The sequence below is a fragment of the Artemia franciscana genome, chromosome 9 (genome assembly GCF_032884065.1).
Source record: "Artemia franciscana chromosome 9, ASM3288406v1, whole genome shotgun sequence".
In the NCBI taxonomy this organism is placed as follows: Eukaryota; Metazoa; Arthropoda; class Branchiopoda; order Anostraca; family Artemiidae; genus Artemia; species Artemia franciscana.
In genome coordinates, this window is record NC_088871.1 from 19167348 (window position 1) to 19183699 (window position 16352).

At 35.2% G+C, this 16352-nt stretch overlaps 1 protein-coding gene across 3 annotated transcripts; it reads left to right on the top strand.

The window, feature by feature from the left end:
* The first annotated feature begins 1196 nt into the window (after positions 1-1196).
* On the top strand, positions 1197-15696 carry LOC136031106 (zinc finger protein 729-like). 3 transcript variants are annotated; one of them, XM_065710412.1, is made up of 2 exons: positions 1197-1344; positions 14290-15696. In XM_065710412.1, the coding sequence occupies exon 2, from the start codon at positions 14305-14307 to the stop codon at positions 15457-15459; it is 1155 nt and encodes a 384-aa protein (XP_065566484.1). In that variant the 5' UTR covers positions 1197-1344; positions 14290-14304; the 3' UTR covers positions 15460-15696. The 3 variants fall into 3 exon arrangements, with proteins under 3 accessions (XP_065566484.1, XP_065566485.1, XP_065566483.1); XM_065710413.1 differs by lacking the exon at positions 1197-1344 and adding an exon at positions 1572-1719; XM_065710411.1 differs by lacking the exon at positions 1197-1344 and adding an exon at positions 11454-11474.
* Positions 15697-16352: the final 656 nt, after the last annotated feature.

Here is a 16352-nt window from a genome sequence, read left to right on the forward strand (position 1 = left end):
GCCAACGAAAGTTGATAAACTTTTGTTTCTTATATGCTTTAAATAATTTCCTTTAATCTGTATTTGTTGGCGCTCTGTGCCAATAGACAAGTAAACTTTCGAGCGCTGCCCAATGAAAGCTTGCAGAATTAGCCTTTTTTTATGGGTTTGTTGGTATTTTGTGCTGACAGACTAGTAAACTTTCGAGCAATGCCCAATGATAGCTTACAGAATTAGCCTTTTTATGTGTTTGTAGGTGCTTTGTGCTGAAAGACTAGTAAACTAGCGTTTCCTGACGGAAGCTTACAGAATTAGCTTTTTTTATGTGTTTGTTGGCGCTCCGTGCCGACGGACGGGTAAACTTCCGAGCATTGCCCGACGAAAGTTGACAAAAAATTGGTTTGACGAATACACTTTCGTCAGGCTTCATCCGTAGAGAGTATATTCTTAAGACCTTTAGAGGGGGAGGCCCCTTCCTATAGTGACGCACCTGCTTGACACTGTGTCAGAGAATTCCAGTTTTACCGTAGTGGATCTGTCTAGCCAAGAGGCGCCAAAAACATCTGGATATCAGGATATCAGGTGAGTTAATTCAAAATCGCTTAGAATTCACTTCAAGAGGCTGTAAAATTTCTCACTTTAAACTTTTGCAGAGCCAGTTATCGCTCTGGTTACTGACGAACGGAAATCTTCGCCAACTAACCTATCTAAATCAGTTTGTCACGAACAGGACGTATACTAGTGATTGATCCATGACCGTTTATTTGATCGATCATAACTTTTCCTTTTATTGGTTCTGAGAGCTCTGGGTTTGTGTTTTTGTAAGAGTATCTTTTTGGAAATTCTTTTCTTCCTCAAATTGACCTCATTGTTGGCTCAAGCGTCAAAGCAGAACTAGTCACTAATTCAGATTCAGTCAAATCCATGGACATTTCTTCAAATCAGATAGGAATTATAGATTTCTTGTTTTCAGGACTATTTAAATAAAATTTCATGCTTTTCTTTCTTTTCTTTTCCCCTGTTTTAATGTAAAAGCAACATTTCATTTTTATTGTTTTTATTATAATCTAGAACGCATTTCAGCTAACCGAGAGTTGCATTTTTAAAAACATGGTTTAAATTTTACAAAGTTGACTGAGTGAAATATATTCATTTTTCTCATGTCAACACATTTGTAAGAAATTATATGAAAAACATTATTCTGTTTACTTCTATTTTAATTTTTTTAAATTCTGAAATATGACCTTTTTGCAATTGAGAAATAAATTTTTACGCTACCTTCTTTTATTTCCGCAAAACTCGACTTTAAGAAAAAAAGAAAATTGCAGTCAAATTTTTCTATTGTATTTAAGCAATATTGTGTAGGTTTGTAATCTTATTATCCTTTAGATAAAATAAAGCCTCTTAAAATTATTTCTAAATGATTTTGGATTCTTTCTATTTGTGTTGTTGACCCTAGGTGGACTAGGCCTAGTATCTCAGCCAAATTAAAGATGTTCCAGAAACATTTATGAAGGTCCATATAAAATCATTATTGTGAAAATTGCATTTTGCAAAGTAGCATCGTTAAAGACGATCTAAATTAATGAAATGAAATCCTAGCGGTAATCCAGATTAAGTGTTAACTATTCACTATTCCTGTTGTTGGCATGTGTAACTCTATGTAAGCTAATAGGACTTCAACTAAGTTTAAGCTGTATTGCATGCATGCTTTAAAAGGAAATATATTTATAAAATAAAGTAAGTAAGCCTATAGGTTACAAGCCCATTTGATTCTTTATTTTATACTTTTTATCAATGTAATTGGCCTAGTTTTTACCCTTAAAATGGGCTCCATTCCATAACAGTCCCAGACATGGTCCTGAATAACTGGCTATAGGCTATATCCTATATCTTTGTTGCTTATTATCTTGGTATGCTTCATGGCTTCTTTGATGAAACTGTTTTACCTATGAAAACCACTCTGTCTAATTGATTTTAGTAGAATTGCTAAGTGAAATCACTTCTAGGCTATTGCAAATTCAAATTTAATCAGTTTTTGACCTAATGTAACCATAAAGGATTTTAGTGCTGAGAAAATGTAGCATTATTTGGTTGAAAACAACCAGTAGAAAATGTAGCATTGTTTCACCTTAAATTACCTTAAATTGCATTTGCCAGCGAGTAAGGTGGTAGATCCTCCTGTAGTTCTTGCTGGTGGTGAGTGATGTAATTATGTTGGCTTAGCTTCCCAGTCCAGCCTCCACTCAGCCCTCTCCCAGTCCCTGTTGACACCAGCCTTGAAGGAGTGGGGAGTCTCAGCTTGGATGGTAGACTTGGATAGACTATTCCAGAGGGGGACCACCCGAATAGAAAAGAAACCACGTTGTTCCATTCTCCGACATCCAGGCAGGTGAAACTTAAGACTGTGACCTCTTGAATTGTTAGCCAGGGAGGGGGTGAAGATCTGGTTCAGGTGACTGGATTTGAAAATTTTGCATGCCATGATCACATCTCCTCTATATCTTCGATAGGTGAGGGTTGGAAGTCTCAGAGATCCTAGGCGATCCTGGTAAGGGACATTATTTAAGCCACAGACCAGTTTGGTTGCTCTCCTTTGGACACTTTCAAGGGCTCTTGTGTCCATTTTATTTTGGGGAAAGGCCAAAGTCAAGCCAAACTTGACTTTGTCAAAACAACCAATAATGTTGTTTTTTGTCAAAAACAACCAATAATACATTGTTTAATTGGAAATTTATCATATTTCAGAGCTCAAACAGTGCTTAAGTTTGAATTTGTGATTAAAGCAATTATTATATTTGTAAAGAAAAAAAAATGCATCTAGTGGTATGTTCACTTTATTGGTAAGTCAATTATTTGAACTGCAAAATATTTAGCAAAGTAAATACATCACTTGATACCTTTTAATGCTCTTTCCAAGTTCAATAACCATTTTTAGGAAAAATCCCATTTTGAGCCCTTAATTAGGCCCAAAAGGTAACTTATTGTCATGTCTTTAGTTTTTAAATTATGAAATGAAGTCAAAAGGTTAGTTGAAAACTAGTTAAATATAATAATTAACTGTAAATTTAGGGCATTTTATATTACTGTTCTACAGATAAGGTGAACATGCCATTTGATGCCTTTTTTTGAGCTCTTTCTGAGTATAATAATTACTTTTCTTAGAAATTCAGTGTTAAGCCCATTACAGACCTTCAACAATGATACCTTGTTTGCTTATTTTTGGCTATAAAACAGCATAAGGAATAAAAACAACAGTTCTTGCTTCATCACATGCAGAATAATTATAGTTAACAGAATTCAGTTACAGCTCCACTATATTTAATCCCTACCAACCTCATGTGAACTATGTAGCCTGAATTTTACTTTTCCCATGTGCTCTCTGGTTTGCTATTTCATCACAGTTGGCTCAGTTTATGGGTAACCCATTTTAAACAAGAGCAATGCTGACAGCAGTACAATGAGTAGTATCTAAAACTAGAGAAAATAGTATCATCCAAGAGGGTTTGTAAAGGGCTTAACAATTTTAGAAACTCAATTAATATCTAAGTTAAATGTTTATTGTATTCAGAAAGAGAGTAAAAAAAGCATCATACAGTATGTTCACCTTATTTGTCAGTCAGTACTATAAACTGCATCAAGTTAGCTTTTAAACAAGGCCTTAGGCAACTCTATGATGCTTCAAAGAAATGATCACCAGACCTTTTAAGGGTTAACCATACAATTTGTCCCAGAAACGATTATTTATTTTAACAAAACAAAAAGTAAGCCACAGGCCTTTGTATTTGGAAAGAGTATAAAAAAGGCATTAAATGATTCATTCACTTTGTTTCTAGCTAAATTATATGAAAAATAGTATAATATGTCCAATACATGTTTATCAATTTTGAGACTCAAATCAAAGCAAACCCCAAGGTCTTGAACATACTCCACACTTGAAATTGAATTACCATCCACAAAGTAATGGTAATATTGTAGAAGTCTATGCAAACAGTGCACAACAATGCACTTGGTTTTGTTAATGAACATAGAGTTCACTATCCACCACCAGTACAGAGCAGCCACATCCTCTTGAAGTAAAGAAATCTCGTGTTCATTCATGACAGACTTGTAAACTTTCACATCATCCATGAACATTTTAAAGGTCAAATTACTAACAACATGTGTTAAGTCATTGATGAAAAGGCAGAAGAGTACCAGCCCAAGACAACTGCCTTGTGAAACTCCACTTATTACATACATGGGTGCTGACAAAGCATAACTTACCAGAACCTGTTGGGTTCTATTTGTAAGATAATTCATTATCCATGCTTCAGTTCACAGACTGTTTATGCTTCAGTTACTATATAGTTGGCATTTTTTCATCAGAAGTGAGATGGAAATGTTGTCAAAATGCTCTGGGAAAGTCAATATAAAGACAAGCAAACAAAGTACCGTTATCAGCCATCAACTGAAAATCATTAATCACCTCCAGAAGTTGTGTGTTGACCCACTACAGTTATACAATTAGCCCATTATGCTTTACAACTAAATGTTGCTCTAGAACTAAATCAAAAGGGACTGTGTGTATGCTGGTTGCCAATAAGACATCTCAGCAATATACCATGATCAGCTGAGGGTATTAAGTTAAAACTTTCAGGGCTACTACTATTGCTACTTGTGCTTTTACAATTTAACTAAATCAAAAGAGTTTAAGAGTATCCAGGTTGTCAAAGACCATGGATAGCATTCTTTTGGAATGGTATCAAGTTTTATTTTTCAGGTCAGCCTGAGGAGGTACAAAACTAAATTAAACAATATTAATTGTTTCAAAATTTAACAGATTATATGTTGTTCAAAATTCTCAAAAAAGTCACTTTTCCTGTTGTCTCTTCCTTAGAGCTAATTATGTGTTTATCTGAAAACTCTTTCAAAACAACATCTAAAACACAAGTGCAGTTAAATTTGAATACAAATTTCTTTTGTCACACTTTTGTCTTTTGTCTGACACTATGGTCAGAAAAAACTTATTTGCTAGCAATTGGTTGAAATGCAGGCTAAATCTTAGAAATATGTACTGGAACTTCTTATTTCCAATTGACTGAGCCTCCTCTGAAGCTTATTCAACCACCCATTCCACATGAAGTTCTTCTGGAAAAAAATAAATGAACAAATATTAATACACTTAACTCTTATGGTTATTAGATCCAATTTACTATAACTTAAAATTGAAGCATTTGAATATCATTTTTTTCGAGTTTAAAATAAGATCATCTGACCACACTTTTAATGAAAACTAGGTCAATAGACAAGCTAAGTCACTAAGAGAATTCTTGCCAATCTAATTGGTGAATAGACTTTCATTTATTCCGGCTTAGTTTTTTTTTTTTTTTTTATTTGATTCAGTCTTTCTTCTGCTCAGTTAAAGCTTATTCAAAAGGATAGTTTTCCTTCTTTTTCTGAGCACTGAAAACACCTGGGCCCCCTGAAGAAATATCTACATCTATTATTATTGCTTCTTTGTTGTCCACTGGCTGATATTTTTCTCAGCTATTTAATACTATTTTTTTTCTTGTTTGTCATGTGTCAATCCTGCCTGTAGTCCTTTGTGTCTTTAACAGTTTACAGGACTAATGTAATTTTATATCAACTAATATTTCACCTTTTTGGAATTATAATTACCTGTGCTATAAGACACTTAATATTTCTGATAACAAGAGACATAAGTCAGACAGACGGCCTTTTAAACTGAGGATTACAGTAATACACAAAACAGAATCATATTCAATCGTTTTTCTGCCAGCCTATTTGCGCTTCTGTGCTCCGAAAATTGCAAGGCATTGTAAAATGTGTAAAATACTGGGAAAATACATCAATAAGTGGTAAAATAGGTAAAATACCAATTTTATGCGATTTTTTAAAATTACAGTAAAATATGTAAAATACCCAATTTTGATTATTTGACTTTATTTCTGCTCTTTTCTGGTTTAATGGAGCTACTTCTCTTTAAACACTTATTTTGTGGAAATTTGTTTTTGTTTTTTAATTAATCATATATTAAAGATAGAAATTTAAATTTATGCCCCATTCAGTGGTCAGGTAATATTTTTGTCTCTGGACTTGTCTGAAGAAAACACTCAAGAACAGTTTAATCAGGCTAATTAAAAAAAAAAAAAACTTCCTGGAGTTGTACATTTTGGCTTTGGGTTATTTCAAAGATTTTTATGTTGAAGCTAGTTCAACTATTTCCAAAATTCTGAAATCAACATAGGCAACTATACTTTGGAGGTTTAAAGGAGTGTTCTTTGAATAAATTATACTTTGATCATTTTTGTGTGTGTGTGCATGTGTGCACGTATTTATTCCATCATAGATCAAACAGTTCATGGTAACAAACTGTAGTAAGGAGCGACCCAGCTCAATAGTAACCTAAACTATAAAAAATAGAATTTTGATACCAATAGCCACATCAAAAGAATCGCATTTTAATGCTGATTTTAAATATACAAGTTTCATTAAGATGAGTTATACCCATCAGAAGTTACGAGCCTGAGAAAATTTGCCTCATTTTAGAAAATACCCCCTAAACACCCCCTAAAATTCATACAATCTTAACGAAAATCACACCATCAGATTCAGCGTATCAGAGAACCTTATTGCAGAAGTTTCAAGCTCCTATCTACAAAAATGTGGAATTTTGCATTTTTTGCCAGAAGACTGATCATAGATGCGTGTTTATTTGTTGTTTTTTTCCCCAGGGGTGATCATATTGGCTGAGTGGTCCTAGAATCCTGCGAGAGGGCTCATTTCAACGTAAATTAAAAGTTCTAGTGCCCTTTATAAGTGAAAAAAATTGGAGGGCACCTAGGCCCCCTCCCACGCTCATTTTCCCACAAAGTCACCAGATCAAAATTCTGAGATAGCCATTTTATTCAGCATAGTCGAAAAACCTAATAACTATGTCTTTAGGGGCGACTTACTCCCCTGCAGTCCCCGTGGGAGGGGCTGCAAGTTGAAAACTTTTACCTGTGTTCACATATAGTAATGGTTACTCGGAAGTGTACAGACGTTTTCAGGGGGATTTTTTTGGTTTGGAGGGAGAGTTGAGGGGGGGGGGGTTACGTGGGAGGATATTTCCATGGAGAAACTTCTCATGGGGGAAGAGAATTTCAATGAAGGGGGCACAGGGTTTTACAGCTTTATTTGAAAAAAAACAATAAAAAAATAAATATGAAAAGTTTTTTCTACTGAAAGTAAGGAGCAGCATTAAAACTAAAAACGAACAAAAATTATTACGCATATGAGGGGTTTACCTCCTCGTTATACCTCGCTCTTTACGCAAAAGTATTTTTAGTAATTTCAACTATTTATTCCATGGCCTTTGTGATTCATAGGTCATTCTTAAGGAATTGGGACACACTCTAAGCTTTAGTGTGAAGAGCGAGGTATCGACGATGGTTGAACCCCCTCATATACGCAATACAAACCTACGAATATAGAAGTTCGTTACGTAAGTTAATTTGTAAGTTACGTATATTTTTTACCAATGAAAACGTTTGTAAAAAATTAAAAGTTATAGTTGCTTTTTTAAGTAATCAAAAACTTGGAGGGCAATTAGGCCTCCTCCTTCGCTTCTTTTTTCTCAAAATCTTCAGATTAATTGCAATTAATTAATATGCAAATTTTGTTTTAATTATTTATGTGTGGAGAGCCAAGATCAAAACATTCATTAAATCAAAAACGTCCAGAAATTAAATAAAAAAAACAAGTTTTTGTAACGGAAAGTAAGGAGCGACATTAAAACTTAAAACGAACAGAAATTACTCCGTATATGAAAGGGGATTTTCCTCCTGAACGCCCCACTCTTTACGCTAAAGTTTCCTACTGTTTTAAAAAGTAGAGTTAAGAGAAAGGGTCAAACTCTAGCGTAAAGAGTGAGGCGTTGAGGAGGAAAATCCCCTTTCATAAACGGAGTAATTTCTGTTCGTTTTAAGTTTTAATGTTGCTCCTTACTTTCCATTACAAAAACTTGTTTTTTTGTTTTTTTTAATTAACAACAAAGACCACATTTTCTTTAGGTAGGAAAAAACTTTAAATTCAAGCTTTTGAAGAGTGGCATCAATAGGCATTTTTAGGAAGGGCTGGTGTCAAAAATGTGTTTTCTATATCTAGGAGGAATAAAATGTGTCTTTATTTTCATTTTTTCAATAAAAATACCAAACAAGGCATTTTTCAACTAAAATACCCAAAATGGTATCTTTTTATGGCACTTGGTATTAACCAAGTGACATATAGCAGTCGCCAATTCTGTCGGTCTGTCGGTCCCGGTTTTGCTACTTTAGGCACTTCCAGGTAAGCTAGGACGATGAAATTTGGCAAGCGTATCAGGGACCGGACCAGATTAAATTAGAAATAGTCGTTTTCCCGATTTGACCATCTGGGGGGGGAGTGGGGGCCCGGTTAATTCGCAAAAAATAGAAAAAATGAAGTATTTTTAACTTATCAGCGGGTATTTGGATCTTAATGAAATTTGATGTTTGGAATGATATTGTGTCTTAGAGCTCTTATTTTAAATCCCGACCGGATCTGATGACATTGGGGGGAGTTGGAGGGGGAAAACCTAAAGTCCCGGTTTTGCTACTTTAGGCACTTCCAGGTAAGCTAGGACGATGAAATTTGGCAAGCGTATCAGGGACCGGACCAGATTAAATTAGAAATAGTCGTTTTCCCGATTTGACCATCTGGGGGGGGGAGAAGGGGCCGGTTAATTCGGAAAAATAGAAAAAATGAAGTATTTTTAACTTATGAGCGGGTGATTGGATCTTAATGAAATTTGATGTTTGGAATGATATTGTGTCTCAGAGCTCTTATTTTAAATCCCGACTGGGTCTGATGACATTGGGGGGAGTTGGAGGGGGGAAACCTAAAATCTTGGAAAACACTTAGAGTAGAGGGATCGGGATGAAACTTGATGGGAAAAAAGTCCCAGATACATGATTGACATCATCGGAACTTATTTGCTCTCTTTGGGGTAGTTGGGAGGGGGGAGTAAGTCTTAAAAATTAGAAAAATGAGGTATTTTCAACTTACGAACGGGTGATCGGATCTCAATGAAATTTGATGTTTAGAAGGATATCGTGTCTTAGAGCTCTTATTTTAAATCCCGACCGGATCTGGTGATGGGGGCGGGGAGTTGGGAGGGGGAAACCTAAAACTTGGAAAACACTTAGAGTGGAGGGATCGGGATGAAACATGGTGGGAAAAATAAACACAAGTCTTAGATAGATGATTGACATGAACAGAACGGATCCGCTCTCTTTTGGGTAGTTGGGGGGGGGGGGTTAATTCTGAAAAATTAGAAAAAATGAGGTATTTTTAACTTACGAACGGGTGATTGGATCTCCATGAAATTTGATTTTTAGAAGGATATCGTGGCTCAAAGCTCTTATTTTAAATCATGGCCGGATCTGGTGACATTGGGGGAAGTTGGGGTGGAGAGACCTAAAATGATGGGAAACGCTTAGATTGGAGGGATTGGGATGAAACTTGGTTGGAAAAATGAGCAAAAGTCTTGCATACGTAATTTACATAATTGGAACGGATCCGCTCAATTGCGGGGGGGGGGGGTAATTCTGAAAAATAAGAAAAATAACGTATTTTTAACTTACGAAGGAGTGATCGGATCTTCATGAAACTTCATATTTAGAAGGACCTCGTAACTCCGATATCTTATTTTAAATCTCAACCGGATCAAACGTAATTGGGGGGGAGCAGTTGGGGGGACCGGAAATCTTAGAAAATACTTAAAGCGGTGAGATCAGGATGAAACTGGATGGGAAGAATAGAAACCTGTCTAAGATACGTGACTGACATAACTGGACCGGATCTGCTCTCTTTGGTGGAATTGGGAGGGGGGAGGTAATTTTGAAAATTGAGGTATTTGTAACGTACGAAAGGGTGACCAGATCTTAATGAGCTCTTGGCTCTTGGCTCTTCCGACCTCGTACCATATGAGCTCTCGGCTCTTCCGACCTCGTCACAAGTGCCATATGAGCTCTTAGCTCTTGTTAGATATAGGAGGAGGTTTCTTTGGACCAATTATGTTTAATTTATATTCCTAATATTTGAGTGTCTTGCTGGGAATCCAAACTGGAAATCATGCAAAAATTCTTTTGTATCCATAAAACTAAGAAGCCTGGATAGCATAGCCTTCTCAAAAATTTTGCTGAAAATAGATAGGAGAGAAACTGGCCTATAATAAGCAGGATGACTCTGAGAACCACCTTTATACAGCCCTATAACCTTAGCTGGGTTGAGAGATTCAGGGAAAATTCCTTTCTCGAAAGACATATTGACAAGCTTAGTCAATGGTGACAGAATAGCAGGCAGAATGGCACGGATAACCCTTGTAGGAATTTTGTCTGGCCCTGAAGAGGATCGTAAAACTGTCCATAGAGATGCAGATGTTCAGCTAGAGCTTACCTCTTATTTTGCTAATATAGGGAAGGCAATTACTTCCTCTGCAAGTTCTGCAACTTTTTGTTGCGATTACAGAGCCTATCTTGGACCCTCATGTTTAAAGTCGATGGTCTTGAATTCTTTTTCTAAATTTGAGGTAGCTCGTATCATGAATGCTTATAAAAAATCATCCTCTTCAGGACCAGACAAAATTCCTACAAGGGTTATCCGTGCCATTCTGCCTGCTATTCTGTCACCATTGACTAAGCTTGTCAATATGTCTTTCGAGAAAGGAATTTTCCCTGAATCTCTCAAGCGTGCTAAGGTTGTAGGGCTGTATAAAGGTGGTTCTCAGAGTGATCCTGAGCTAATTAAAGGCCAGTTTCTCTCCTATCTGTTTTCAGCAAAATTTTTGAGAAGGCTATGCTATCCAGACTTCTTAGTTTTCTGGATACAAAAGAATTTTTGCATGATCTCCAGGTTGGATTCCTAGCGAGACACTCTACGGAGCATCCTTGCGGGGCTTTCTTGAATTTCATTCATTTGGCAATAGATTCTGGTTTATATCCCGGCAGCTTTATTTTTGGATGTTCGTAAAGCTTTTCATTCCTTGACTCATTGGATTCTTCTTTGGAAACTATCGCATATTGGTATTAGATCAAACGCTTTTTTTTGGTTTGATTCATATCTATCTGATAGGCTTATTTCAATTGATCTCCTTTTCTGGAGCCCTTCTGAAGTATACTATGGCGTCCCTCAGTGATCTGTTCTTGGTCCCATTTTATTTCTGACTTATGTTAATGATCTGAATTCGGCGGTAAAAACACCAGGTCCCTGGTGTTTTTTACCGCCAAATGGCACTTGCTACAAGCTGTGCCATCCTGATGCTCGGTTGTGTTCCAATACTACTTCTAATGAAGATTTTCTTATTGCTTTTGCTGATGATACCACTCTTGGGACCCTTGGAAAGACGGAATGTGATATCAAGTCTAACCTTGTGGCATTATTCAAGAGAGTTATTTCATGATTTAATGCGAATTACTTGGTCTTGAATGTTGGTAAGTCACATTTTCTTATTTTTTCTCGAATTGGTATAGCTTTCCCTCAGCTTACACTCCTTCATGTGTCACAAGGCTCCTTGTGTAGACCAGAGAATTGCGTGGTCCGGTTTCTTGATATCCCTGCTTGATGAGAACCTTTCATTCAGAAACCATATAGGCAGGATTAGCTCTCACGAATTTTGGGTATCATTCAAAAACTTAGACACACATTCCGATCTATTCTAAAACTTATTTTTTTCTGTCTTGTCCAGTCGTATGTTTCTTATTGCCCCATTATATGGATATCTACTTTCCCGTTTACACTGTGGTCACTTTCTGTCATGTATAAGAAAGCACGGCGTCTGGTTATGGACACCAACCGTTTTTCACCAACACTGCTCTTAGGTCTATGGTCTATTTACATTATTTCTTGTTCTTCTTTTGTCTTTCATCAGCTTCACGGCAATCTTCCAAAATCTCTTCGGAACACTCCTATGTTTATTTCTGATTCAGCTCCATATAGCCTTCGTTCTTCAAAAAATATCTGCATTCCGCCTACGTCTACTATTTGATCAGATTTCAATCCCCTCATTGCTTCAACAGGTCTGGAATTCATTACCTTCTTCAGCACAGAGATGCCACTCGTTTGGGACTTTTAAAAGGATTCTTAAGAATCATTTAATAAAATATCAAATAGAATAACTTTTTTTCCTCTGAGGAGTTGATGTCCCCTAAGTTCTGTTCATGGTGTATGGCTGTCTTCTCCGCGCTTTGACTCCCAGGCCTCAGAAATGTTCTCTATGTTCAGGTTTGTTCTATTGTTCTCTTCTTCTTTTTTCTTTTTTTGTAGTTGTTGCTTATATTGTATATGCATATATATATATATATATATATATATATATATATATATATATATATATATATATATATATATATATATATATATATATATATATATAAATAAGTTGTTTGTCTCTCTGTCGACTGACGTCAGACTAGGAAAAAAACTGCATCAATTTCATCATATACCAATTCAAAAACGAATGTATTCAAGCCGAAGTAGCTGAGTTGGTCCGAGAGGTTCCAGGCTCGAACCTTGGCTTTAGCATTAATACAAAAGACTGAAAAAGAAAAAATAACTAAAAAAAGGAAAAAACTTAAAAATAAAGGAGAACAAGAAAACTAAAAAAAAATAAAAAAGGTGAAAACTACAAAAAAAAACTAAAAAAGCTAAAAAAAAGGTAAAAACTAAAAAAAAACTAAAAAGAAAAAAAGGAAAAAAAAACTAAAAATTTATTTCATCATTTTCCAATTCAAAAACGAATGTATATACAGACCAGGACACAGGAAATATAAATGACGACCGGGACATTTTTTATCCGACTGGCTGGAAACATTGGGAGAGGGACGTCACGATCTATGATGTCAGTTTATCCCTTGTCAAGGCATCAGGAAGTTTTCTAGTCTGAAGTACCTTTAAGGGGAATTTTTTTTATTTAAATAACGAGGGGTGAAACTCTTAAGCTAGAGCCAAGCAAAGCTAAAATTGACAAGAGTTCCTTATTCCAAACAAGCAAGCAATAGCTTAAGTAAAGAAAGTTTTTAAAAAGTAATCAATCCCTGTTCACAAAAAAAAAGTATTGGATATCGTTTGGATGTCGTTCGCTAAATGTACGTCAGAAGGTTTTGTAGTCTGAAGTACCTTTAAGGGGCAATTTTTGATTTAAATAACAAGGGGTTAAACTCTTAAGTCAGAGCCAAGCAAAGCTAAAATTGACAGAGTTCCTTATTCCAAACAAGTAAGCAATACTTTAATTAAAGAAATTTTTCAAAAAGTAATCAGGTTCTCTTCACAAAAAAAAGTATAGGGTACTGTCTGCTAGGCACACATCAAAAAGTTTTCCAGTCTGAAGTACCTTTACTTGTATGGACTATGTGAGTTCTCAGGAATTAATGCACAACCGTGAGGTATTTCTTTTTTCATAACTTGGAAGCTCAATATGAAGTGTTTGTATACTTTTAAACCGATTGGCTATCTCAGAATTATAATCGATATCAAATTGGTCCTGTATGCTGCAAAGTCTTTGTTTGTTGCCACAAAATGCCCTTTTCCGTGGAGCAATCCTTTTAGTGACTTCAAGAAGACTATCGAACTTCTAATATCAATTCGGATGAGTACTGTCCCGATCTTCCATGACTATCGGATCAATCCGATCACCAACAAAAACCAAAACAAATAAACACACATCCGTAGTCTTTCTTCTGGGAAAAAAATTAATTCTGCATTTTCCTAAATAGGAGCCTAGAACCACAACAGTAGGATTCTCTAATATTCTGAATTTAATGATGTAATTTTCTTAAAGATGACGCCTTTTTTCAGGTGTTTTCCCCATTTTTTCAAAAATAAAGCAAATTCTCTCTGGCTTGTGGCAAAAGTTATATCTGGAACTTTAAACTTACTGAACTTTATATACTTGGAATCGGCATCTAAAACCAATTTTCTCATACATTAATTATAATCAAAATTCTTTATAGTTACAATTCGCTTCTTCATTCTACGCCATATAAATATATTTATGGATACAAAATACATGCATATTCTTCTTGTATTTTGGAATTGATGTATAACTTTCATAATTTCTTCTTTTATTCATTCTTTTTTGTTTGTTCTAATTTCTCTTTTACTGCTCAATTCTTACATGCTGGGAGAATTTTCCATGGGGAAATTGTTAGGTAAATTTTTTCTGGGGGAATACGCCAGACCCCAGAAACATGTTTGTTGTGTTTATTGTTTCTGACCTGTTGTATTCAATGTAAGTCCTTATTTTTTCAGGTTTTAAAGCTGGTAATGGGTGGACTTCAGGTGGAAGGGTATCTTACCCTTTGTTCAAATGTCTGGAAAGCTGTATTAACCCCTAATGAGGCCAAATTCGTGTGTGCTTTTTGTTTTGAGCCTGGGCCTCATGAACACAGTGTTCATGGAAGAATGGTTGTCCATGAGAGATTTTGTTCTTTAGAATTGAAAAGTCAAACACATGATCATTTGAACAAGTCTCATTTTGGCGTAGAAGATTCACAGGCAGAACACAAAGAGAGCGTTCATTTTGATTGTTCAGATTGTCAGACAGATGAGCCTTCAGTAAATAGTGCAGGTGATGAGATTAAAACAGATGCAAATAATGACAATTATAGTTTCATTTTCCCTAACAATGATGAAATTAAGTCAAAAGAGACGCATAAGCCAAATGACATTGGAAAATTTGACTCTGAAGACATTGAATCCTATGTTTTTTTGTCAGCTATGGATGGTAGCTCAAATGAATGTGAGGAATCTGAATCAACTTCGTTTGTAAATGAAAATGAGGAAGAAACAGATACATCTATTCCTGAGCTTAGTAAAATCAATAAAGTAAAACCAGTAAGAATATTGGACACCCGCTTTAAGATAAGATCAAATGACGTATCTGTGAAAGAACTTGTTGGAAAACAAGCAAAAAAAGTAAATAAATCAGGTCAAGCTAAGTATATATGCGATATTTGTGGGAGACCTTGTTTTACACCGTCTGCGCTAAAAGTACACCGAGCTGCGCTTCATGGTTGTGATGTTGAGCCAATTACTTGTGAAGCATGTGGATTTGTTTCTCCAACTAAAGTCCATCATGCATATCATACGAAAGCAAAACACAGTGAAACTAGATTAATTTGTCAATATTGTGGAAAAAGTTTTTCAATTGGAAGTTCCTTTAACAGACATGTGAAAATGCATACTAATCCTTCAACTCCTGATGTAAAGTGTACAATATGTGGACTTGGCTTGAAAGGGAAAGCCCGATTAAAAATACATATGAAGTTGCATCTTGATAAACAAAATGCTCATAAGTGTTATGTTTGTGGGCTGGTCTTTTCATCGTTTATAAAATTACGGAGTCATAGACAGGTACACCGATTTATTAAAGTTTTTGATAAACGTGAAAATGTCTTGAGTAAAATCAAACGCATGTGATTGCTGTCTTGTTGTTTTATTGACAGAATAATTAAAATACATTTAATGAAAAACTCAATAATTTTGACGAAAACATATATGAAGCTATATCTTAATGAACAAAATACCCACAAGTGTAGTGATAGTGGAAAGGTCTCTCCATTATTTATAAAGCGGCGAAGTCATAAACAAGTACTCCAATCAACTAAAGTTTTTAATTAGCATGTAAATGTCTTGAATAAACCATGGTTTATGTAATTGCTGTAATATTGTTTTTGAACTTTAATGATAAAAAGGCTTTCAAAGGCAAAGTTTTCAAGTTGGATAAAAACAAAACACGTTGTTACCTCTTGATGAACCAAATACCCATAAGTGTGATCATTGTGGAAAAGCCTTTTCTTTATTTGTAGAGCACGTAATATAGAGTGCGTACCAATTTAATAAAGTTTTGATCAGCAGGAAGTTGTCTCAAATAAATCATAATTCGTATAGTTGTTCCATTCTTGTTTCTGATTTCATACTTCCGTGGTAAATGCACATGATGGTCAATTTGCTTGATTGAGCTTTTTGCCACTCCTTACAAAACTGTAAGTAACACTTTTCTTATTTCTTTTTTTTTTAATTACATTCTCGTGTGCAATTTGTAGAGATGTTAGCTATTTATGATTATAAAGTCTGCTCCAAACTTCACCAAATACCACAAATTTCACCACTCAAATTTCAATTGTAAAATTACTTTCTAATGGCACAACAATATTTTTTGCCTTACGCTTAGAAAACATTTAGAACTATTCAAATAATTACTACCAACGTTTTGTACCTTATGTTTAGAAAATATTTGAAGTTATTCAAATAATTACTATTCTTGATGATCTATATTATTTTTCAGAGATTAATTTTAAAAGACTTATTCT